Source organism: Capsicum annuum, chromosome 8 (assembly GCF_002878395.1).
Source record: "Capsicum annuum cultivar UCD-10X-F1 chromosome 8, UCD10Xv1.1, whole genome shotgun sequence".
NCBI classification, from domain to species: Eukaryota; Viridiplantae; Streptophyta; class Magnoliopsida; order Solanales; family Solanaceae; genus Capsicum; species Capsicum annuum.
The window spans coordinates 43,971,573-43,997,369 of record NC_061118.1 but is presented as its reverse complement, the minus strand read 5'-3'; the positions used below and the strand labels follow the sequence as shown (position 1 = coordinate 43,997,369).

Genomic DNA, 25,797 nt, shown 5'->3' with positions numbered 1-25,797 from the left:
AAAACAAATGGTTAACTGTTTCTTCGTTCTCACCACATAGGAAGCACATAGGAAGCATTTGGGGCATGTAGTTATTCCCGTTTTCATGAGATTCTCCTGAGTAAGAACTGCCTCCCTTGCCAAAAGCCATACAAAACATGCCACTTTGTATGGAATTTTGGCTTTCCAAATATTCTTCCATGGCTACCTTTAGCTGCATGTTGGAGTTGTTTAACCTTCTGTAAGCTTTGGTCACCTTGAAAGAGCCTTTTTCACTGCCTAGCCACCGTAGTTCATCACTTCCTTCCTTCAACCCACAAAAGTGTTCAATTTGACTTATGAATTCTTCCATTCTTTGTACTTCCCAATCATTGAGTTGCCTTCTGAAACTGAAATTCCACCCCTCTTGTGTCCGGAGTTCGGGTATTGTACTATGTCGGTGATTCACTATGGAGTGTATTTCTGGGAACCTAGTTTCCATATTACCAATCTCATGCCAATCATCATTCCAAAAGTAGGTTTTTCTCCCATTGTTCACTTTGATCCTGGAGAAACATTTCAGCTCATTCCATAGGATTCTTATGGATCTCCATAAATTAACTCCATATGGAGTTGTAACTTCTTTAGTCATCCATCCATCTTCCTCTTCATACTTGGCTTCTATCACTTTCCCCATAAAGTTTGTTTGTCATTAGCATATTTCCACAACCATTTCATTCTGAGTGCTTTGCTATGATACTCCAGATTCTTGATCCCCAAACCCCCTAGCTTTTTGTCACAGATAAGTGACTTCCACTTGACTAGGTGATAGATAACCTTTTCTGTCTTTATTACCTTGCCACAGGAAATTCTTTCTGATTTTGTCTAATCTGCTAATGATTCTTGCTGGAATAGGGAACAAGGACATCATATAAGTGGGCAAGGAGTCTAAGACTGAATTGATGAGAGTTAATCTCCCCCTTAATTACAAGTATTGTCTTTTCCATCTAGCTAATTTCTGTTTACACTTTTCAACCACATTGTTCCATATCTCTTTTGACTTTGATTTTGCTCCTAATGGCATACCTAGGTACGTGGTCGGCAAACCACCAATTTCACCACCCAGAATAGCATTTAGGGAATCCATATTTGAGACCTTATTGATAGGGTACAAGAAACTCTTTCTCCAGTTAATGTGTAGTCCAGAAATCCCCTTAAATAGGACAAGGTTTATCCTTAGTACTTTGAGCTGTTCTTCTTCACCATCACAAAAGATTAGTGTATCAGTATGCAGATGAGTCACTTCCAGGTTGTCTCTTCCTTCTCTAGCTACATTAAAACCTCTTAGCCACCTATAAATATTTGCAGATTTAACTATACTATTGAGGCCCTCCATTACTAGTAAAAACAAAAAAGGAGAGAATGGATCTCCTTGTCTGAGATCCTTCTATGATTTGCTGGGGTACCATTGATAAGAACTGAAAAAATCACTGTTGAAATGCAATACCTGATCGAGTGAATCCATTTTTACCCAAATCCCATCCTTCTCAATACGGTTAGCAGGTAAGCCCAATCGACATTGTCATAGGCTTTTTCGATGTTTAACTTGCAAAGTATTCCTAGTTTTCCTTGCTTCTATCTAGATCCCACAGCTTTATTAGCCACCAGTATTGCATCTATAATTTGTCTGCCTTTGATGAAGGCCATTTGTTGAGAGTCGACAAGTTTTCCCATCACCCTTTTCAACCTTTCAGTGAGAACTTTGGAAAATATTTTATATATGCTACCAATCAAGCTAATTGGTCTGACATCTCTCAATTCTTTAGCACCTTTCTTTTTTGGGATTAAATCTATAAAAGTGGCATTGTAGCTCCTCTCAAACATTTCTTGCTCATAAAAGTTGTGGAATGCATTCATGACATCTGTTCTTACCACTTCCCAGCGCTTGCTGAAAAACCTCATAGTGTAGCCGTCGGGTTCTGGAGCTTTATCTGTTGCACATAACTTTATACTTCTCAACACTTCCTCCTCCTTAAATATTGCTTAAAGGCGCTCCCTTTCTTCCGTTGTTATAACTGGGCAATTATGGAAGTGACTGACTGGTCTCTATTGCACTGTTTCAGTTACAGATTTTGGTAAAAATCTACCATCTCCCCTTCGATTCTCGCAGAATCCTGAGTGAGTTCTCCTTGTACGAGCAACTGGTCTATGTTATTATACCTTTTGTGAGAATTTGCAACTTTGTGGAAGAACTTTGTATTCCTGTCCCCCCTCCTTTAGCCGTAAAGCTCTGGACCTTTGTCTCCATGCGATCTCCTTCCTTTTAATCAATTCCTCATATTCTAGCATTAACCCTTAACCCTGCTTTCTTTGATTCTCTTCTTCAGTAAGAATTCTATCTCTTGATACTGATTCTGATTCTGCCAACTTACTTAACAGGATCTTTTTTTGGACACCTAAATTCCCATGCTCACCTTTGCTCTACACTTTGAGTTTGCTCTTCAAAGCTTTCATCTTGCATGCTAGAATGTAATCTAGTCTACTAGCAAAATTAAAGTTGTTCCACCATCCCTAATTCTGTCAGTGAAGCCATCAGTGTTCAACCACCAATTTTCGAACTTAATGTAGCTTTTTTTCCTATTCTAAGCTCCACCTTGAATGGCAATAGGAGTGTGATCAGAAGTTTTCCTCTGTAATGGCATTTGTTTCAAGTTATTAAAACATTCATCCCATTCTTCGGATATTAGAATCCTATTACTGTGCTAAACTTTCCGAACCAGGCTCGAGGAGATTGTTTCAAACCATGGGGTGACACTTTCTCTCCCGTGGCTAAAATAGCATCTGTTCGTCTTTTTCTCTCTATGGCTGCCGTTTGTCATTGGCCTCTTTATCAGTTGGACATTAAGAATGCTTTTCTGCATGATGATCTTGAGGAAGAAGTTTATATGGAGCAACCACCTGGTTTTTTTGCTCAGGGGGAGTCTAGTAACCTTGTATGTCAATTGCACAAGTCACTCTATGGTTTGAAACAATCTCCTCGAGCCTGGTTCAAAAAGTTTAGCACAATTATTCAGGACTTTGGCATGATTCATTCTTTTGGCTATCCTGCAGCTATCTACTTGCAGTAATAGTTCCAAAACTTCCTTATGGCCCAAAAAATCAGCTCCTAGTAATTTGACTAATTTTAGCAGATTTTGTCGCACCCAGAAAAAAGTTTCCTTCTTTTTTTCTTTGATCAACAGTTGTGTTTGGACTCGCAGGGGCTCTACGTCTTCAATCTCCCAATTCTCCATTGTTGCAGCTTCATCTTGGACCCCTATTTCTATCGAGATTATATTTGTGTTCACAGGCACCTCTCTCGACATCCCCTGTACTTCTAATTCCATTAATTCCTTAGTAGAATCATCATCCCTGACCTCGCTTACATTGACTACTGCTTTATCCTAGTTTTTCGTGCTATTCTCCTTGGTCTGCATGGTTTTTTGATCGATGCTCTGAGAGAAAGGTTCTTTCGCGTTATCACAAAAGAGTTCTGTTGTGATTTGACTAGGCCCCTGTGCTGATCTCTTATTAAATATCACATGGGCTGCAGAATCAGGCCCATCTTCTGAATTTAAATATGATATATGTACTGATCTCTCATTAAATATCACATGGGTTGCAAAATCAGGCCCATCTTCTGAATTAAAAGATGATATATCATTGTACTTCCTGATCCAGCCCAATTGTGGGGTTTCATTTAAGTTGGTAGTGTGCCGCTCATATGTGCTTTCTGTTTCACGTGATCCAGTTGTAAATTGAGGAAAACCTATGTGGTTTCTGCAGATCGAATCCGTAGATTGATGGGAATTCAAATTCATAGTAGATTGTTGCCTCTGTTTAACCTCTAGGTAAAAGGATGGAATGTGTAACAGTCAACATCGTCATCTTTGGTAGCTTCCTTGGGCAACTCCGGCTTTCTTTTGCATCTGGGTTTGTTCTCGGCCCAAATCGAGATGAAAAAAGTGTTGCCGTTATGAGCTATTGATACTTCACTGGGTATCTTTCTTCCATCAGTAGCCACCAAAATTCTTGCCTATTTCGTGTGATTTCTGAGCTCCGTCTCTTCTTTTGTGGCCACCCAACCTCCACACATTTGTCCAATTTCATAGAAAACCTTTTGCGACCATAGGTGCAGAGGTATTCCAATTGCTCTGATCCATGTCTCCTTTGCTACAGTGGATGGTAACACAACCTGCCATTGGAGACCATCTTTCAAGGTTGAATCTTTTCGTCTTCTAGGTCCATTGACCTTGTAGCACTTGCTCTGCCATGTATCTATTTGGAAATTCAAAAAGGAACATGTCTCCGTACATCTCATAGATGTTCATCCCAAAAACATTTTTCCAGGTTTGAGATGACCATGCCCTCGTATCAACTAGCGTGGGCTTCTCCTTGCAGATCATTTCTAGGCTACCAACAAGACATCTACTCAACAGCCCCTCCTCTTGAGACTATGAAGAGCCTGCAATTTCAATTCTGCCTGCCGAGCTATTCACTTAAGCTTCTCGAATGTCTCTAGATTGCCATTTACTTTCCTTAACTGCTTTTGCAAAGGGGTAGTTGGCTTCTGTTAACATTGAGGGACCAACATTTTCCTGCTTTTTAGGGTCTTTAGTGAAGTTCTCAATCTTAAATGCTATGTCACATCAACCTGCATTTAATGTTATCTCTGGTAAAATCAATACTGACCTCCCTCCCTTATTTACTGAGAGAATACTCATGTATCTCCCGTTCATTTTGCTTCCTTGTGTGAAAAACTATCTCATCTCTTTCTGAGGTTTTCCATCTTCTGACCACCTTCTTCTGATCTTTGGAAGCTTCTCTTAAAGTAAAGCAAATCCACTCTATTATCTTGCTGCTCATTGATGTTCTTCTCATTAGTCTTCTACTCTTCTCAACCAATTCGTACCAAACTACATTGTCCGAGTTCCATCTAGTAATGTCATATGACTTAAATCCAACATTGAAGTAAATCCTATTCCTGTCCATCTTGAATGAAAACGGCTCATCGAGACCCTATTTATAGACACTATATTCCAATTCTTTTCCAAATAGGACACTAAATTACAATTCTTTTCCGAGCAAGATTTTATATGTTATTCCTATTCTTACTCATGTTCTAACACTTTTCCTCAAGTCGGTGCATAGAAAGCATATGTACCAAGCTTGTTATGGATGTAACAAATATGAGGATCAGGGACTTGGTGGACATATCTGCAGGAAAATTGGTAAGGATTGTTCTGGTCAGTTGAAAGGAACAAAATGAAAAAATGGTCGAAAAAGTAGTAAACATCGTCAAAAAGTTGATCCGTCACTAGAAAATTGCCGGAAAATGGTGTAAAATATATAGGTCATCTCGAAATCGAGAGATGAGTAGATCTTGAACAAGAAAGTCACTGAAAAAATGAATGGAACATGCTCACATGCCGGATTATTAGATATGATGTCGGAAAAGTTGTCACAATCTGAGAAAAATTATATGGGTAGGGTCGAAATAATGGCTCAACCCTACTAGAAAAGATAATTATATGAGTAGGGTCGAAATGATGTCATGATCCTACTGAAAAAGAGAAATTATATGGATAGGGTCGGAATGTGGGAACAATCCTGCTGAAACGACAAATTATATGGGTTGGGTCGGAATGACGACACGACCCTGCTGTAAAAGAGAAATTATATGGGTAGGGTTGGAATGATGACACGATGCTACTGAAAAGGAGAATTATATGGGTACGATAAGAATAACGGCAAGACCCTACTGAAAAGGAAAAATTATATTGGTAGGGTCGGAATGATGGCACGACCCTACACAAATCTGATCTGAGAAGTCATCGGAAAGACACACAGAACTACGCAAATCAAACGAGGAGTCACAGGAAAGATGCACGGTGCTATGTAACTCAGATACGAGAAAGTAGTTCAGAAAGATGCACGGTACTATCCAAATTAAACATCAGAAGTAGTTCGGAGAGATGCACGGTACTACACAAATCAGATATGAGAAAGTAGTCATCGGAAAGATGCATGGTCTACACAAATTAGATATGATAAGCCACTGAAAAGAAGCACGATGACCCAAGTTTTGCTAATATGCTCATTGGCCAAACGGGTGACATAAATGGATTATAGCCGCCCGCCGGGAGCGGAAACTCTTTGATTCTCTGCCAAGATCGTAGAGACTTTGATACCATGTGAGAAATATAAGAGAAGGATATTGTTGAATCGTTGTTTCAACATTATTAAACTGAGACCCTATTTATAGACACTTTATTCCAATCTTTTTCCAAATAGGACATTACACTACAATCCTTTTCCTAGTTGGATTCTATATGCTATTCCTATATCTACTCATATTCTAACAAATCAAAATCGCAGTATTACCCCCAGATATTTCCATGGACTATGTTCGAAGTATCTGATGTGGAGTGACCAAATCCCACACAAATCCCGCACCCATGTCATGTCGATATGGGCAACAAAAAATGAAGAGTCCGCACAACTTAGCTTAGGACAACATGAATGTGGAAGCTATTCTAAAAATTGCATAATTCCTTTTAATTTGGTAACAAAGGAGGTGCTTGCTCTTGTTATTCAACTATATTCGTGATGATACATTTCATGTCTTTGATCGTAAGTAAAATGATGCATGTGATAGAGCCAGGGGCTGATGCAACTATATAGCTGCGGGTTCACCTAACCAGTACTTTCAGTGCAGATGATAAATTAATGTGTAAAAATCTTTTAAAATTGCAATAGATAGTAGGTTTGAACCCATAATTTTTAAAATACAAATGATTTCAAATACTAAAAATTATGATGATTGAACCCATACAACTAAAATGCTAGATCCCCTCTGGTTAGAGCAAGTGCAAGTGAATGGACATAGTTAAAAGAAAGCAGGGTTAAGCCTTGAATATGGGCTAGTTTCGAGAAGCTCTTGTGGTTGTTGAAAAAGGTACATAACGTTAAAGGCGAATGATATTGATAGCAAGATGTCTAATAATTCAATAATTGTATCAATCCCTATTGCAACGAACTAGATTCTAGAAACTCTAATTATTGTCTAGATTCCAGATATTTATTGATAAGAAATATGATGGCGAAACCTTGCATAATAAATATAATAAGAGAGCAAAAACTCGTAAGCAACGTCGAGGTCCGCGCAACCTGGCCCGGTCACCACTGCTATCAAAAAAATAAATAGACTAGAAATCTGCAAGCACACATGGCTTTGTGCAATGGCAGCTGATCATCAAGGCAAATTGGAATATCATTTGTGCTCCTACAAGTACATAGAGCAGTTTCTCAATAAATCACACTTCTATTTCTCTTCTTTAGTACTTTTCATTTGAATTCTAGAGGAGTCATGTCCCATGCTTTTCTTCTATTCCTTTTCTTTCTGCATTGTCATCTGAAAGGCTGCTCCCTAATAATTCTTGGTATTATCCATTCAATTCCAAATATATTCCCAAATCTACAGTCTAACCTAGATTCATAAGATGATGGAGCATTAAATGAGTTACATCCTCTCCTGCATTCTTGCACATGAAAGTACCAGCTAATATTAAGTAAATTTGGTTTTCATCGAATTTTCGACTGTTAGGATGGATTCCCGTGCATTTCTTGGTGCTTTAGGAATCCAAATTATGGAATATGGGAACTACCTGTCACAGAGTTCTCATTTTTCCAATTAGAGAGACTTTTCTGTGTAAGTGCAAGTCCTCCAGTTTCCCGCAATATCTGTCTATGTTCGATGTTTAATGATTTTAAGGTTGTTCTTGTAACGTGAACACTTCCATCTCCCAGTTCTCTAAGTTTCTTACTGAAGTTCTAGTCCCATGACTCCCACTCTTTGCAGATCTTTACGACTACTGCTATCCGCTGTGTAAAGACCTTCGATATAGGTCAATAGCATCCAAATAGACGGCGTCAAGGCACAATTTCTTCTTCTAAAAGTTGCATTGCGGCTCCATTTCCTGGTTTAGATCTCACAATTTAATGGAATTCATCTTCCTCTCTGTTGTCTTCCTCCATGCTGCTATTCCATATGATTGCTTTACCTGATATAAAATGTTACCTAAAATATGAACAGTATTTCATGGACAAAGAAGTTTATCTAAACGTCATCTTTTTATGTATTCCCCAATGCTTTTACTTATCAACAACAACAAAAGTACCATTCAATGCTTAATGCCCTTCTGTTTCCCATAGCAACCACATGGAATGGCAGTAGCAGCATGCTTCTTGATTTGAACTTCTTTTTTTGATTTGCTTGTAGTGCCAGTTGACAATGCTGACAATGTTTCACTGTGCTTTCCCATTTTTTGTTAATCACTTGGCCTGATAGACTGTTTTAATTTGTGGTGTTGTATTTTTATATACAGGAATTATCTTTCATCTATCTTAATCCAAGAGATTTTCCTTACATGGGATCACGATGACTTGTCAATGAGGGCAAAAGTGAGTGCGTAGCTTGATGCTGATATATTTATTCAAAATTTCCTCCTTATAGTCCTTTGCTCTTTGTGGGGAATTCTGTGCAATTATTTTACCTAGCTAAGGATTTCTAGCTGCACATTAAACGTTCACTTTTTATATTTTTAGGCTGCAAGAATCTTGGTGGTCCTCATGTGTAAGCACGAGTTTGATATTCGCTACCAAAAGCAAGAGGATAAATTATATATTGCTCAATTATATTTTCCCCTTGTTGGTCAGGTTGGTAATTGTACTAAGCAATGTTTTATAAGCTTTAATTTTCCCTGAATGATAATGTTGTTTTCTTGCGCATCTTGTTCAAAAATACTTCGTGTTAGAAACTTCCTTGCAAAGCGTCTATAGTGCTCTACATTACAAGGTTTTGGTGAGCATATTTACCAATTGTAAGAATAAAGAGAGTTTGAGAGAAAACTCAACTTGATTTTTCTGTCAAGCTAATGGGGTTTAAATAACTATGTTTACATGTTCTGAAAAAAGGGAAGTAAATCACTACCTTATTACGATAGGAGTTAATTAAACTACCTACTATACATATAACCTTGAATATTCAAGAGGATTCTAACACACCCCTCAAGCTAGTGCATACAAATTATATGTACCATGTTTGCTACATATTTATCTTGTTCCGGGACCGGCTAGGGACTTTGGTGAATATGTCATCAAGCTGATCATTTGGCCGCACAAACTTTGTGATGATGTCTCTGGATAGTACCATCTCTCTGACAAAATGGCAATCACTCTTATGTGTTTGGTCCTCTCGTGAAACACTGGAATCGATGTACTGTGAACTGCAGCCTCATTATCGCGCACAAGTTCCATTTTTTTAATCTCTCCAAATTTCAACTCCTTTAGTAATTGCTTGATCCATATTAATTCACATGTTGCCATTGCCATAGCTCGATATTCTGCTCCTGCCCTCAATTTAGCAACATATTTTTTTCTTACTTTTCCACGACACCAAATTTCCCCCACTAGAACACAATATCTTGAAGTGGATCGTCTCTCGGAGGATCCTTAGTCTGCATCTGTATATCTTATAATTTTCTTGTGCTTGTAAAATAGTCCTTTTTCCGGGAGCAAATTTTGTGGATCAAAGATTCTAATGACTCTCACAGTGAGAATCTAAAAACTGACTTACAAAACTGACTGCGAAAGCAATGTCATGGCAAGTTACAGTTAGAATTCAATTTTCCTACCAATCTCCTATATCCTCCAGGATCATTGATAGGCGTTCCCTGACCTGGCAGGAGCTTAGTATTTGGATCTATTGGAGTATCAATAAGCCTACAATTTGTTATCCATGTCTCCTCAAGAATATAAAGTCTGTAGTTCCTATGTAAAATGTCAATTCCTGATTTGGATTGAGCAACTTCAATGCCCAAGAAGTACCTCAATCAACCAAACTACTCCGTCTGGAAGTGCTGATAAATATGTTGTTTCAACTTGGTTATTCCTTTGTAGTCATTGCATGTGATAATATGACATCAATGTAAACTGCCAAGTACATGCATAAACCTGGAGTTAAGTTGTGATAAAATGTAGAATGATCAGCTTCAGCAAACCATGTCAAACTCATGAATGACCAATATTAAATTTTCTGAACCATGCTCAATGAGACCGCTTCAAGACATAAAGTAATCATCATTGTTTACATGCCGAGTTGCTAGATGCCCTGAGCAACAAAACCGGTGTTTGCTCCATATACACCTCATCTCCGATATCCCCATGTAGTAAAGCATTTTAATATTCAACTGTTACAGAGGCAAATGGCGAACAACAACCATAAATAAAAATAGACGAACTCAAACAATCTTATTAGCTACAGGAGAGAAGGTATCACCATAGTCAAGATAAAAATCTGTGTAAAAGCCTTGGTGACTAGTCGTGCCTTTTGGCGATCAATCTGTTCATTGGGCCCAACCTTCACGTTATATCTCAACGAAAACCCTATGTAGGCTTACCTGGGGGTAGAGGAACAAGCTCCCAAATGCCACTATAGTGTAAGATATTTCTCCAATCATAGCTTATTGCCGGCCTGAATGAGGAAAGCTTCACCTGTAGTCTTTGAAATTGAATCGGTGGATAATAATGATATAAAGGCAGAATGATCTGGTGATAAACAATGATAGCTCAAAGAAGTATAGGTAGGATGGGGTTGCACGTAGAACGAATACCTTTTGGAGTGACAATTGGAGAACTTTGTGTAGACAAGTCTGCAACAGGCAAGAGTCTGCGGCGAACTTTAATTGTTTGGGACGGATGAGAAGCGATGATGACGATGATAAGTCAATAGTGATGGAGGTAGAGTTGAGGAAGATGGAGTTGTAGAAGATAAACCAATTCAAACAGGTTCTAATGAATTAGATGAAACTATTTGGGGCTCTAGCCAAACGACGGATTGCAATAAGGCTGAAGGGACAATCAAGGATAACAAGAACACTATTCAGATTAAAGGAAGGAAACATTTGACGAGAGCTACTCCAGTTGCTATGGTTTGAGAACCATTAGCTAGTGGGACGGAGCTGAAAATGAACACTATTAAACATTAAATACTGGAAATGTGATTAGAATCGCCCTAGTCCATGAGCCAAGGACCAATTTTGGCAATAGGAGATACAAGCAACAAGATGACTAGTTTGAGCAACAAAAGCTATTGGTGGAATGTCTGCCTACTCGCCAGATGCTAATAAAAGTCGGTATATTCTACTTCAGATACAGAGAACAATTGATTGGGTGGAGTATCAGTGGATTCACTCTTAGCAACATTAACAGTTTTTTGGTTTACCATGTAGAGAGAGGCACGCATCATGGGTACAACCTAACTTATTACAACAGCTACACCTTCACCGAGGTTTCCCAGAACAGCCTCCTTGTCAATTTCCAGGCAGAAATGCAGCTTGGGATGCTAGAACAGAACATTTTGTAAATGTTACTCGCCTGAATGATTTTAGTGATTTTACCTTAGCTTGATGGACAGGTTTTTACTTCATTTATTCCAATCAGTTACAATTTTTGAAATTCTTGGTCCTCAGTTGCTGTTTGTATATATTGTTATTTGTTCTTTTATTGCATATACATTATCTTGTTTTTTGTCATTTGCTTAATCTTGTGTTTTGCACTTAAATATGCAGTTCAAACGTTGAGTTTTTCTATGTTTTTCGCCTTCTGTGACATTTTTATATGTGTGTGCAGATCCTGGATGAGATGCCTGTCTTTTACAATCTGAGTACAATTGAAAAACGTGAAGTCTTGATTATCTTTCTGCAAATAGTGCGCAACTTGGATGATGAAACACTTATTAAAGCTTGGGAGCAGAGCATTGCCCGAACCAGATTATTCTTTAAACTCTTAGAAGAGTGCTTGATGCATTTTGAGGTTGAAATCTGAACTGCCAAATCATTAAACATTCAGAATACATTCAGCTTGAAGCTCAGATTTCACGTTCATTTGACAACCCGTGTGGTTGCATCCTTGAAAAGATTTCGGTAGCCAATTTAAGAAGATTTTCTATGCGTTTAATGATACAAATTTCTTATATGCTGCCCAAACATAGGCGTCTCATGAGAAAATTGGAACATAATGTAGTTGGATGACATAAATTAGGTCTTTCGTGCCGTAGGATGAGTGTTTCAATAGCAGTGGTTTGGTTTTAGCTTACTTGTTTGTCAATGTGGTCTTCCAAGAAAAACGAAATTCATTATGTCAATTGTTAAATGTCGTGTGTTATTTTCCTGATCAAATTTTAGAATAGTGATATGCTTCAGGAACCAACTTAAACTACTATAGGTGATTTATAGGAGAAAGTGGTACTCCCTTTGTTTCGATTTGTCCGTCTTACTTCCCTTTTTAGTCCGTTTTCAAAGGAATGACTCTTTCCTTTTTCGGACAACTCCTTAATTCTAACTTTCCATATGGCATCATTAAAACCACAAAATTGAATGACATTTTGGTACATTCTACATATCTTTAGTTTAAGACCAAAGGATTCAGTAGTCTTCTTTATTAAACCTCGTGCCAAGTCAAAACCGGACAAACAAACTAAAACAGAGGGAGTTTAGATTAAAAGGTTCTGTCACACCACTAAATCGTTTAATTGTTCTAGAAGAGGGTATGCCATTGGACCTTCTTGGGAAATAATTTGCACCAGCAATTTTGCCCTCTAAAATGCTGGTGTTTGGTGTTATTTGTCTGTTACTAGACTGTTTGGCTCTGCGGTACTCATGTTGGTTCTACATATTTTGCAGCATAGGAAACCTGCTGATGGCATGCTTGTTGGTAGTAGTTCTCGTAGTGTGATAGGGGATGGACCTTCATCCCCAAAATATTCTGACAGACTTTCACCTGCAATTAACCACTATATGTCTGAGGCAGCAAGGCAAGAAGTCAGAGTACGTTATATGCATTCAAAGTTGACCAACCCGTTTGAGCTTCCCAATTTTTTAGTGTTGCACATGCAATCTTTCTCTCACCCTCCGTTTCTTTTGTGATAAAACTGTCTTTCCTTTTCTCTTCTGTGGTGCTCAGCATCTAATATCTATACATCTTCAGGGAACTCCAGATAATGGTTATTTGTGGCAGAGGGTCAACTCCCAGTTAAGCTCACCTAGTCAGCCATATTCTTTGAGAGAAGCCCTAGCTCAAGCCCAGTCCTCCAGAATTGGAGCTTCAGCACTAGCATTAAGGGAATCGTTGCACCCAATCTTAAGGCAAAAGCTGGTATTCCTTTTATGGGTTTTATTTGTTTTACTTCCTACACTGAGAAACCTTGGAATATTTCCTATCGCTAGTCAGAAGTCATAAACCTTGTTATACATACATTTGCAGCATTTGGCTCTTTATGTTTCTTTCATAATTTAGTTTCTGTCGTCGGTAATAGTAAGATTGTTTCAGGAACTTTGGGAAGAGAACCTGAGTGCTGCTGTTAGTCTTCAAGTTTTAGAAGTTTCTGAGAAGTTCTCACGGACTGCCGCAATGAAGCGAATTGCTACTGATTATGGGAAACTTGAATGTATCGCATCCATATTTATGAATGTATTCTCACGAAATCAACCGCTCTCTTTCTGGAAAGCACTCTTTCCTGTCTTCAACAGTGTCTTTGAACTTCACGGAGCTACATTGATGGCAAGAGAAAATGATCGTTTCTTAAAGCAAATTGCTTTCCACCTTCTCCGGCTTGCAGTGTTTCGAAATGACAATATCAGGAAAAGGGCTGTAATTGGGCTGCAGATACTTATTCGGGTTAGGGTTGTAACGGAAGTTTGTATATTGTTGTTTCTGTTCACTTTGTTTACTGTTTCCAATAATCTTTATGTATTGATTGCTGAACTTAGTTTTGTTTCGATTTGCAGAGCTCGTTCTCTTATTTTATGCAGACGGGAAGATTAAGAGTCATGCTAACCATTACATTGTCAGAGTTAATGTCTGAAGTTCAAGTAACACAAATGAAACCTGATGGAACACTAGAAGAAAGTGGTGAAGCTCGTCGTCTTCGAAATTCTTTGGAGGAAATGGCAAATGAGGCTAAGAGTTCCTCCTTATTAGTAGAGTCTGGGCTCCCAGGAAATGCACTGGTTACTGTTCCAGAAGGATCAGCAGAAAACCGCTGGTCCTGGTCTGAGGTGAAATTTCTCTCTGAGAGTCTTCTTATGGCTCTTGATGCCAGCCTGGAACATGCACTTCTGGTAAGTTTGGCCTCCTTAATCACTGCTCTAATTTCAACGTATTAAAATTCTTCAATGATGTTTTGTCATTAACTCTCTTGTAATTCTCTTGCACTATTTTCCTGCAGGGCTCTGTTATGAATGTCGACAGATATGCAGCTGCAGAGAGCTTTTATAAACTAGCGATGGCATTTGCTCCTGTGCCAGATCTTCACATAATGTGGTTACTGCATCTTTGTGAAGCTCATCAGGAAATGCAGTCTTGGGCTGAGGCTGCTCAATGCGCTGTTGCTGTTGCTGGTGTAGTGATGCAGGTAACTTCGATTAGATAGCCTTCCTGTTTCTTGTAGTGATGTTTGGAGGTGGAAGTTGGTAATCGTGCTTCACCAAGAAAAATTATCTTTTGTTATTTGTTTCCAAGTTAGTGAGGGAAATCCTTTCCTTATTTGTTTCCTAGTTAATTGGGATTCATACATTTTTTCTTTATGACTGCGACTGATCGTCCAATTTTCATAAAGATCAGCATCTAGACTTGGATTTACGGTTTTGTAGGTGGGTACTCTTTTATGTTAAAGCATTTAATTAATTCTGCAGTTACTTGATTTTTTGTTGCAGCTGAGAATGCAATTTCTGCTGATCTCCTTAACCTCATTGGTGTACCATTTACTTCAAGTTAAGTAAGGTTACAATAACATACCCAGGGATACCCCACAAAGTTGGGATGGGAGAGGGAAGAGTGTACTCAGTCGTTAAGGTAAAGAGGCTGTTTCCGGATAGATCCCCGGCTCAAGATGAAAACAGTCGTAATAAAAGTACAAGAAACAATAGGTAGTAACAAAACAACAGATAGTAATAGAACAAGATTATGACCAAATAATACTATAATTGATCTACACGAAACAATAGACATCATCAACACACCAAGAACAAGAAACAACAAACGTAGACGCTCTCCTACAGACTAACATTCTATGCTAATTCATGTCCTCCACACTTTTCTATCTTGGGTCATGTCCTCTGCAAGCTGTAACTTCACCATGTCCTGACTAATTATCTCTCCCCTATATTTCTTCGATGTACCTCTACCGCTCCTAAATCCATCCATGGCCAACATCTCACCCTTCACACTGGGCATCCGTGCATCTGCTCATCACATATCTGAACCATCTCAACTTTTGCTTCTCCCATCTTGTCTTCTACCGAAGTCACTCCCACCATATCTCAGATATCCTCATTTCTAATGCTATCTCTCCAAGTAAACCCAAACATCCATCACAGCATTCTTATCGTCGCCACCTTTATCTTTTGGATGTGAGAGCTCTTGACTAGCCCCATATAACAAAGCTAGTCTAACCACCACTCTGTAGAACCTGCCTTTAAGTTTAGTAGACATTTCTTATCACACAAAATTCCTGATGCGAGCCTCCATTTCATCTATCTTGCACCAATATTGTGAGTGACATTCTTGTCAATCTCTCTGTTCCGAAGATACTTGAAATTACCTCTCTTAGGAGTCTTTTATAGATTCTTTATATTCTAGTTTTGAGATTTGTGCATATGTGTAAAGATAACCTGGAGATTGAACATCTAGCTTTAGAGAACAACTAATTTGCTCTAAAAGGAAAATATTGGTATCCAATGAAATATATCTTGAATAGATCGGAATGTATCAAAGGAATAGTTGATTGACGGATGTAACAAAACAAAATGATTTCTCATCACTTCTATTCAAACTTAGTTTATCAATGACTTTGGTCTTGAATTTAGAACTTAGATTCATCTTTGTCTATGTTAGAATTGGAGTAGGAACATGAGTAGTATATAGAATCCTAGATTGACATTGTATCAGAACCTCTACGATCTTGTTAGAGAATCATTGAGTTTCCGCTGTCGACAGACGACTATTACCTATATATGCTGCCCGCCTGGCCAATGATCATGTTAGCAGAAGATTGGGCCACTATGCTTATATTTGGCGACTATTTTCTCATATCTGATTTGCATAGTACCGTGCATCTTTTCGGCAACTACTTTCTTATATCTGATTTGCGTAGCACTGTGTATCTCTCCGGACTACTTATATTTATTTTGCATAGTACCGTGCGTCTTTTCGTCCTACTTTTTCATTTGAGTTGCATAGCATCGTGTCTTTCCAGTGACTTCTCAGATCTGGTTTGCATAGTTCCCTGCGTCTTTTCGGTGACTCCTCAGATCTGATTTGCATAGGGCCAAGCCATCATTCTGGCCCTATCTATATAATTTCTCTTTTTTCAGTAGGGTTGTGCCATCATTTCGATCCTACCCATATAATTTCTCTTTTTCAGTAGGGTTGCGCCCTCATTCCAATCCTTTCCATATAATTTCTCTTTTCTAGTAGGGTCATGCCATCATTCAGACCCTACCCTACCCATATAAATTTTCTCCAATTTTGACCACTTTTCATCTGTCTAATCTAACAATCCGGCGCGTGAGCATGTGTTTGCCATTTTTTCGATGAAATTTCTTGTTCAAGATCTACTCATCTCTTGATTTCAAGATGACCCATATATGTTATACAACAACAACAACAACAAACCCAGTATATTCCCACATAGTGGGGTCTGAGGAGGGTAGAGTGTACGCAGTCCATACCACTACCTCAAAAGAGGTAGAGAGGCTGTTTCCGATAGACCCCAGACTCAAGATATATATGTTATACTAGCTTTTGGTAAATTTTTGAGGGACAAATCGACTTGCCGACGACGTTTACTACTTTCTTGACCACTTTTTCTCCGTATGTTCCTTTCAACTGTGATCACCCAAACGTCCTAACCATTCTTTCCCAGATTTCTTGCAGATATCTTCACTAAGTTTGTCACTGGTCCCTATATTAATTACATCTATAACAAGCTCGGTATATATTGACCTCTATGCACCAGCTTGAGGTGGAGTTTTAGAATTGAATTAGAAACATGAATACTATTTAGAATCCTAGTTGGAAAAGGAGTTTAATATAGTGTCTATAAATAGGGTCTCCATGTAATAATTTAGACCAGTGCTCAGAGATGCGACTGCATCATCGCATTATGCGCTGATGCGATGCGGGCTTCCAGTGAGTCGTATCTTTGATGCGGCGCAATCTGAGAATTGCAGGTGCATCAAGCCCTGTTGCGTGATGCGACGCGATCACATTATGGATTTTTTTATTTTTAGGCAATTTTTATAATAAAAAAAGGGTTGGAAGTGATTTTTTTTATGACCAATTTTTAAATTTAAAAAAAAAGGGTCAGAAGTTTAAGAAAAGACCGATTAAAAAATTTAGGGTTTTTTTTACCTTCGTTCTCTCTTCTCCACTTCTCCACTGAACCTACGCTGCAAAAACTCTTTCTCCATTGAAGCTGCGACCAAGTACCAACAGATGAGTTTCTTCTTTCTTCTTTCTTCATCCTTCTTTTTTTTCCTTCTTCTCCTTCTTCCTTTTTCTTTTTCTGCTCTGTTTTCTTCATACACTGCTACCATTTTTTTTGAATTTTCCCGATGCTCTGTTGTTTTTCTCCACTTAATAGAGCTGCTTCTTCTTCTTATACTCTTTTTTTTTCCTATAGTGATAGTCTTTCATCCGATGCTCTGTTTTTGTTCTTCACTGCTGCTCTTTTTTTTTTTTTCAACCAATGCTCTGCTTTATGTTTTTCCTTTTAAATATGATTTTTATATGATTTATTTTTTGTGTTTTCTTTACAGCAATTTAAAAATGTCAGATCCGGCTTGGAAATATGGTGAAAAGGTAAGTGAGACCTATAGAAATAAAGTCACATGTATTTTTTGTGGCTTGACGTTTAATGGCGGAATTTCTCCCCATAAACAACATTTTATTAAGAGTAGTAGTTATGTGCAACAATGTAAGAAGTGTCCAGATGTGGTGAGATAAGAAATAAAAGACTATGTTGAGCGAAAAAAGGACCTGAATTGTCAAATGTTAGCTCTCCTCCACAAGTTGCTGATCTGGATGATGATGAAATGGAGAAAGGAGAAGCTGCCGATTTGTCACTTCCTTTAAATCACAAAAACACACACAAAATGCTTCAATTTCTTCAAGTTATGGATCAACGGGTACAAAAGGTCCAATAGATACTTACTTCCATTGAAGCCAGGAAATGATTCGGGAAAAAGTGGTAAAAATTTGCATGCTATGGCCAAGGGAATTTTGAGGGATCGTGCCGTTGCGGCCTTTTCAAGGTGGTTTGTATGATGCAGGGTTGCCCTTTAATTGTGTCAATTGTGACACTTTTGCAGACATGATCGAGGCCATAGGCCAATATGGTTCGGGGATGAAGACACCCACTTATCACGAGGTTAGTGTCATTTATTTAAATAAAGAAGTGGAAGAAACACAAAATTGTGGGGGAGAATCGAGTGGATTGGAACAAGTTTAGATGTTCCGTTATGATGGATAAGTGGATAGCAAGAACCGGAAAAATGATCATGTTGTGTTGGTCAATTCTCCGAGAGGAAGCTTGTTTCTTGAGTCAATTGATACCAGCGACTCCACTGATTCCATCAAAATATTCTCTTTGTTTAAGAATATCATAGAGAAGATTGGACCAGAGAATGTTGTTCAAGTGGTTACAGATAATGTATCTGAAAATGTCAAGGCAGGTTCTATGATAATGGGAGTTTTCCTTCACATATATTGGACTCCATGTGCAACCCATTGTGTGAATTTGATATTCGGGGATATTTTCAAACAAAGGCCTTTTCAAGGTGTTTTCACCATGGCAATTAAGGTACATTCTTACATTGTTCAAAGGCCTTTGTTGTTGACTATGATGAGAAGATTTACTAATCAAAGAAACTTAGTGAAACCTGGCAAAACTAGATTTGCTACTGCTTTCTTGACCTTACAGTGATTGTTCAAGCCAAAGTCAAATTTGAGAAGCAGGTTCATTTCAGAAGAATGGAATAAAAGTAAGTTTCGAAAAGAAGTGTTGGGAAAAGAAGCTGCACGAATAATGCTTTCATTCCACTTTTGGAATAATGTTGCTTATGCTCTTAAAATATGTGGCCCTTTGGTTACAGTTCTACGTTTGGTAGATGTGAGGCCAAACCATCAATGGGTTACATTTATGAAGCAATGAGTAAGGCTAAGGAGGCTATTAAAAGCTTTTTCATTGAGGAGCATAAATATGCAAAGATTTTTGAGATTATTGATAAAAGGTGGAGTGATCAACTCCGCTGACCATTGCATGCAGCTGGCACTATCTTGAATCCAACACTTTATTATAAGCGTGAGGATGATTTACTGAATAAGAATTTGATGATGGGATTTCATATTTGCATTGCAAACATGGTTGTTGATGAAGATATGCAAGATAGAATAACCGATCAAATTAGTTCTTATCAGAATGCCGAGGGAATTTTTGGTATTGCAACCGCCATAAGACAAAGAGGCAAGAAGTCACCAGGTGAATGACTCTTATGTAGTTATGTTTTCAATAAATTAACACTTTTAAGTTTTTTCTTTATGATTACTAATTTTGAATAATTACTTTACTTTAATAGTTGAATGGACGAGACTTTATTGTTCAAAAACTCCAGAGTTACAAAAGCTCGCCGTCAAAATTTTGGGTCTAACTTGTAGCGCATCTGGGTGTGAAAGAAATTGAAGCGTGTTCGAACACGTAAGAGTTAAAGAAAAACTTTAATATATTGAGATAAGTATATTATATTTCAAATGTCTTGACTTTTGACTTGCCAATATTTATTTGCAGATCCATACCAAAAAGAGGAATAGACTAACTCTAAAACGCCTCAATGACTTGGTGTTCATAAAGTACAATAGAACTTTGAGGCGTCGTTACAACGTTCGCAATTGGATTTGATCCAATTAGCTTGGACAACATTGATGATACCAATGAATAGCTAACTGGAATTGAGAATGTTGAAGATGAATTAGTTTTTGATGGAGATACTAATTTCACTTGGAGTGTTGTTGCTGAGGCAAGTGGAGTTGATGAACGTCTTTATGGTTTAAGGGTTAGTACTTCAAGCTCATACGATAAGGGAAAAGAAGTTGCCACTACATTGGACTTCTTTTTCGATTAGGACACTACATTACACTCCCTTTTCAACTAAGATTCTATATACTATTCATGTTCTACTCCAATTCTAACACTCCCCCTTAAGCTGGCGCATACAAGTCAATATGTACCGACCTTGTTATAGATGTAATTAATACGAGAATTAGTGTGGAAATTGGTGAAGATATCTGGAAGACAAGTATTACAACGTCATTCTAGTGATCAGAGCATTGGTGAGAAAAGTATCGCTATACATCATTCCAGCTCAATTGTCATTGTGCAATTTTCCGATGACCTAACCTTCTCCATTAGTGTGTTCTTTTTCTTTTTTTTTTTTCTAGAAAATCAAACCCACCACTAGTTTTGGATTTTTCCAGCAACAAAACCCAAGCCAGGATTACCGAAAACAGGTGCAACACGCACCGCTAGAAGCAGTTCTTCGGCTAGTGCGTCAGATTCACGCGCCGGCGCGTGAGGCAGTTTTCGACCACTTTTTCCTGTAGGTTCTCTAGAACTCTTTCTAGTAGGATCACCTCTTCAGTCCAAGGCTGCCCATATGGTTATTTGTTGATTCTGATTATGTTTCGACAGACAAACCTAATTTTGTGGCGACGGAGCACTTTATTTTAAGATTCCGACAACTGATACAGTCTTATGTTCGATTTATACAACGTATTCTCATAATTTTGGTGCCAAAAACTATCAACCCTAAAAGACATCTTGTGAAATCAGAACTTTGTAGCCAAAACTTTTTTGGCAACATATTTCCAATTTTTTTGCTTGGTTTAGCCTTGTAATTAAGTCTGAACTCTTAATGAGGAGATTAGATAATCAAATGTCACAGTCCATGAAGAATCGATGAGGGAGTTGTTTTCAAAGGTCTCGACCTAGGTGTAGTTATTGTAAAAGGTTTGGACACACTTGTGGCATATGCTATTTTTGACCTAAATGTAGTCATTGTAATAGGCTTGGTGGAATACTCTTGGAATATGCTATTCTTTGCATGGTCGATGAGAAATTAGAGGGAGAAGAGGAGAGTTTGAGAATTTGTGTCTTTATGATTCCCTCAAGCAAGTAAGTTTAAATAATGTTACAGAGAATGTAAATGAGAAAGAAAACTAATAATAATATCACACTATTCTAAGTGCCTAATTGTGGGGATTTGAGGATATCCCCACATCTACACTATTTAAATATAGAGATATTTTCATTTTATATTATCTAGTAGTGATATCATATTTAACACTCCCGCTCAAGCTGGAGCGTATAAGTCATATGCTCCTAGCTTGCCACAAATATAGTCAACTCTGGATCTTCGTATGGATTTTATGAAAATATTCGTCGATTGATCTTTCAACAACAACAACAAAAACAACATACCTTGTGTATTCCCAAAAAGTGGGGTTTGGGGAGTGTAAAGTGTACCCAGTCCATACCACTACCTTAGTTGAAGTAAAGAGGCTATTTCTGATAGACCCCCGGGTTAGGGCAAATAACAAATATAATCAAACAACAATCATAAAAGCAACCAACAAAAAGTGATATCACACCATTAGATAGTTAAGGAAACGAAACACCCACTAAGCGATATTATAAACTAACAATACGAAATCATAGACATCACCAAAATACCGCGAACAACAAGCTACAAGACTCAACAAACACGAATAAAAACGGAGCACTCTTCCCTACTATTACGAACGTACTCCTACCTGCTACCCCTCACCCTAATACGCATCCTCCGCACTTTCCTATCAAAGGTTATGTCCCCCTTAAGCTGTAATGGCCCCATGTCCTGCCTAATCACTTCTCTCCAATATTTCTTCGGCCAATCTCTACCCCGCCTAAAACCATTCATAGCCAACCTCTAAAACCTCCGAACTGGAGCATCCGTGTCCCTCCTCATCACATTCCCGAACCGACGTAAACTCACTTCTCGCATCTTGTCCTCCATTGAAGCCATTCCCACCTTCACCCGAATTGTGTCATTTCTAACCCTATCCATCCTGGTAAGTCCACACATCCATCGTAACATCTTCAGTTCCGCCACCTTCAACTTTTGGACGTGGGAGTTCTTAACTGGCTAACACTCCGCTCCATAAAATATAGCCGGTCGGACTGGCACTCTGTAGAACTTACCTTTAATCTTGGAGGCACCTTCTTATCACACAAGACTCCCGAGGCGAGCTTCCATTTCAATCACGTTGCACCCAGTGTTGTAAAAGGAGAGCGCCTCGTCGCCTATAGCGAGGCGAGCCGAGCCTATGTTGCCTCTTCAGTCCATGGCGTGGCGAAAAACAAAAGGCGACGTGGCGAGGCAAGGAGAGGCGGGAGAAAGGCGACGCCTTTTAATTGTTTTTTAAAAAATTAGGTGGGGTTTATTTACACATTTTAACACTACCAACTCTGCTACCATTCATCTCACAAGTTTGATTCCGGCGACTGGCGACGAACTCCGGCGACTTTCGAAACTTCGGTAAGCAGTGATTTCTATTTTTTTTTTCTTCTTTCTTCTTTCTATTTTTTTTCCTTCTTTCTTTTTCTTAATCCAGCAACTAATATGCCTTTTGGTGTTGTTATTTTTTTTCCTATTTTTATCTTTTTTTTTCTTATATTTTTCGGCGGCTCACATCATCTGTAACAGTGAACTTGTGACATGCTCACATGCACCAAGACACCTCTCCTTAAATACGCCAATTGATCTTTCGAGTTGACAAAACTTGTGAAGATATATCCCGACTCAATCTTCTCTCGAATGAAGTGACAATCTATGTCAATATGCTTCGTTCTTTCATGAAATACAACCGTAGAAGCGATGTGTGATGCATCTTGGTTATCACAAATCAATTTCATCGGGTCAACTCCTCCCATCTTTAATTCTTCGAGAAGTTGTCTCAACATAGAAGCTCACACGTAGCCAATGCCATGGCTCGATAATCTGCCTCTACACTTGATCTAGCCACAACATCTTGCTTTTTACTTTTCCAAGATATTAGATTACCGCCTATTAGAACATAATAAACTGAAGTGGATCACCAATTAGAAGGAGACCCAGTCCAATCTGCATCAGAATACCCAACAATGTCAGTGTGTCCCTTGTCTTCATACAATAAACCTTATCCCGGAGAGCTTTTGATATATTGCAGAATGCGAATCACTACATACAGTGACTATCACAAGGTGATTGTAGGAACTGACTAACTACATTTACAACAGTTTGGTCGTGTGATCGCAATGTAGTTGAGTTTGCCAACAAGTCTCCGATATCTGCTAGGATCTTTTAGAGGCTCCCCCTGTCCTAGAATAAGCTTAGTATTTGAATCCATATAAGTGTCCACGTTTTTGCAATCTAGCATACTATCGTCTTCCAAAATGTCTTAAGGCATAATTTCTTTGCGTAATAGCAATACCATCACCTGTCTGTCCTACTTCAATGCCTAGAAAGTATTTCAGCTTTCCCAAATCCTTAGTCTGAAAGTGACTTGAAAGATTATGTTTAGTTGAGAAATACCTTCATGATCATCACCTGTGATAACAATATCATCAACATAAACAATTAAAAAGATATGTTTGCCATTAGATGAATGCCTATAAAAAACAAAGTGATCAACTTTTGTTCGAGTAATCGCAAACTCTTGGACAATAGCTCGAAAACGACCAAACCATGCTCTAGGAGATTGCTTGAGACCATAAAGAGATTGACGAAGTCTGGATACTAGTCCAGACTCTCCTTGAGCAACAAATCCTAGTGGTTGCTCCATATAAACCTCTTTAGCCAGTTCTTCGTGAAGGAATTCATTTTTTATGAGCTGGAAAAGGGGCCAATGTTTCATTGTTGCCATAGATATGAGTAGACGAACTGGAGCCATCTTGGCAACCGATGAGAAAGTATCTTAATAGTCAATGCCATAAATCCGAGTGTATCCCTTAACAACCAGTTTTGCTTTGAGACGAGCAATAGCTCCATCTGAACCTACTTTAACTGTGAATACCCAACGACATCAAACTATGGTTTTGCCTTTCGGTAAAGGAACAAGCTCCCAAGTACCATTATCATGCAAAGCGGTCATTTCTTCAATCATAGCTTGACGCCAACCTGGATGAACCAATGCTTACAGTCTTAGGAACTTTGACAGTGGCTAAGCTAGTAATAAAGTCATGATTTGAGGGTGACAAATGATGATAACTTTAAATAAGTATAAATAAGAGCTTGATTGGTCGTAGTTCTAGTACCTTTGCGAAGAGCAATGGGAAGATCTTCTAATGAGTGCTCGATCGGAGCAGGAGACATTGTTGGAGAAGGTAACGAGTCACCAAGAATGTTTTGTATACCTGTATCAGAGTTGGAAATACTAGTTGGATTAGCAAACTCGGGAGGAGGCTGGGGTCGTTGAGAATAGACCTTAAGAGAAAGCAGTGTTTTGGACTGCGAAAGGCGACAAGGCCCCGCCTCGCCATGCGGCGAGGCGAGCGCCTTTTGAATGTACGACAACAATTAGTATAAAAAATTAAAATAATATATAAATGATCAAAATTTCAATAACACTAATATATTAGGAAATATTTGAATGATAGTAGATAGATACTAAAAGTCTAGAACTTAAATGACTCAACAATTCAATATCCATAAAACAAGTGTATTATTCTTCAAGATTTGCATAATCTTCAATTCCGACATGCATTTCATTATATTGCCCCTCATCTTCTTCCTCTTCGGATTCTTCCTCTTCCCTTGTCATGTGACCTTGACTTGACTTTCTCCTTAGACCATAGATATTATCTTCATCAGCTCCAGCTGCCATACCAGCAGTGCCCCAATTAAGATCACCTTCCTCATACACCAATTCATCTTCTTGATCTTCGGGCTAACAAGTAACCATTCATCTGCATCTTCAATATTTTCCAAGATAATAGGATCAATGGTGTCGCGAATATCATAGCGACGTGCTAATGTTCTATTATACTTAACGTACACTAGATCATTGAGACACGATAACTCAAGCCCATTTCTCTTCTTGGAATGAATCTGTACATAATAAAGTAGTTACTAATTAGATTTGAATAATAATCGCTTTAATATAGAAAGTTGAATATAATAACTCGTTCTCACATGTTCAAAGACACTCCAGTTCCTCTCGCATCCAGATGCACTACAAGTTAAACTCAGAACTCTTATGACAAATCTTTGCAAATTTGGAGTTGCACTGCCAAATAGGGACCACCACTCAACTATAGAAAAAAATTGAAGGTTAACAAGTATAAAAAAGTCAATTAACTTAAGTGCTTTAAAATAAAGATAGCTAAACCAATTCAATATTCACTAACCCGGTGACCTTGTGTCTCTGGCTCTAACAGCTTGACCAGAACCAAACAATCCATCCGCACTCTTTACTTAGCAAGCTCAGCAAGTAGTAAATCTTGTGTGGAAAGATCGGGGACCATCGTCTTAACACAAGTGTAGTAACCCTCCCACACTTTTGCAATTTTCTCCTCACTCATCATTGATTTAAAGTACAATCCCGGATTCAAAATATACCCGGCGGAGTGCAACGGTCGCTTGAGTTGGTCAGTCCACCTTGAATCAG

The 25,797-nt window shown here is 38.4% G+C and overlaps 1 protein-coding gene across 10 annotated transcripts in view; it reads left to right on the top strand.

Moving 5' to 3' along the window:
- Nucleotides 1–25,797, top strand: part of LOC107846697 (guanine nucleotide exchange factor SPIKE 1) — a 100,313-nt gene that overhangs the window by 63,136 nt on the left and 11,380 nt on the right. For 7 of the 10 annotated variants that reach the window (XM_047395421.1, XM_047395420.1, XM_016691020.2 and 4 more), the window contains 8 exons: nt 8,385–8,460; nt 8,605–8,715; nt 11,689–11,871; nt 12,741–12,884; nt 13,045–13,212; nt 13,387–13,740; nt 13,845–14,177; nt 14,285–14,470. In XM_047395421.1, coding sequence (XP_047251377.1) covers nt 8,385–8,460; nt 8,605–8,715; nt 11,689–11,871; nt 12,741–12,884; nt 13,045–13,212; nt 13,387–13,740; nt 13,845–14,177; nt 14,285–14,470 — 1,555 coding nt within the window. The remainder of the gene's footprint in view (nt 1–8,384; nt 8,461–8,604; nt 8,716–11,688; nt 11,872–12,740; nt 12,885–13,044; nt 13,213–13,386; nt 13,741–13,844; nt 14,178–14,284; nt 14,471–25,797) is intronic. The other 3 variants (XM_047395423.1, XM_016691032.2, XM_016691042.2) reach the window with 1 other exon arrangement.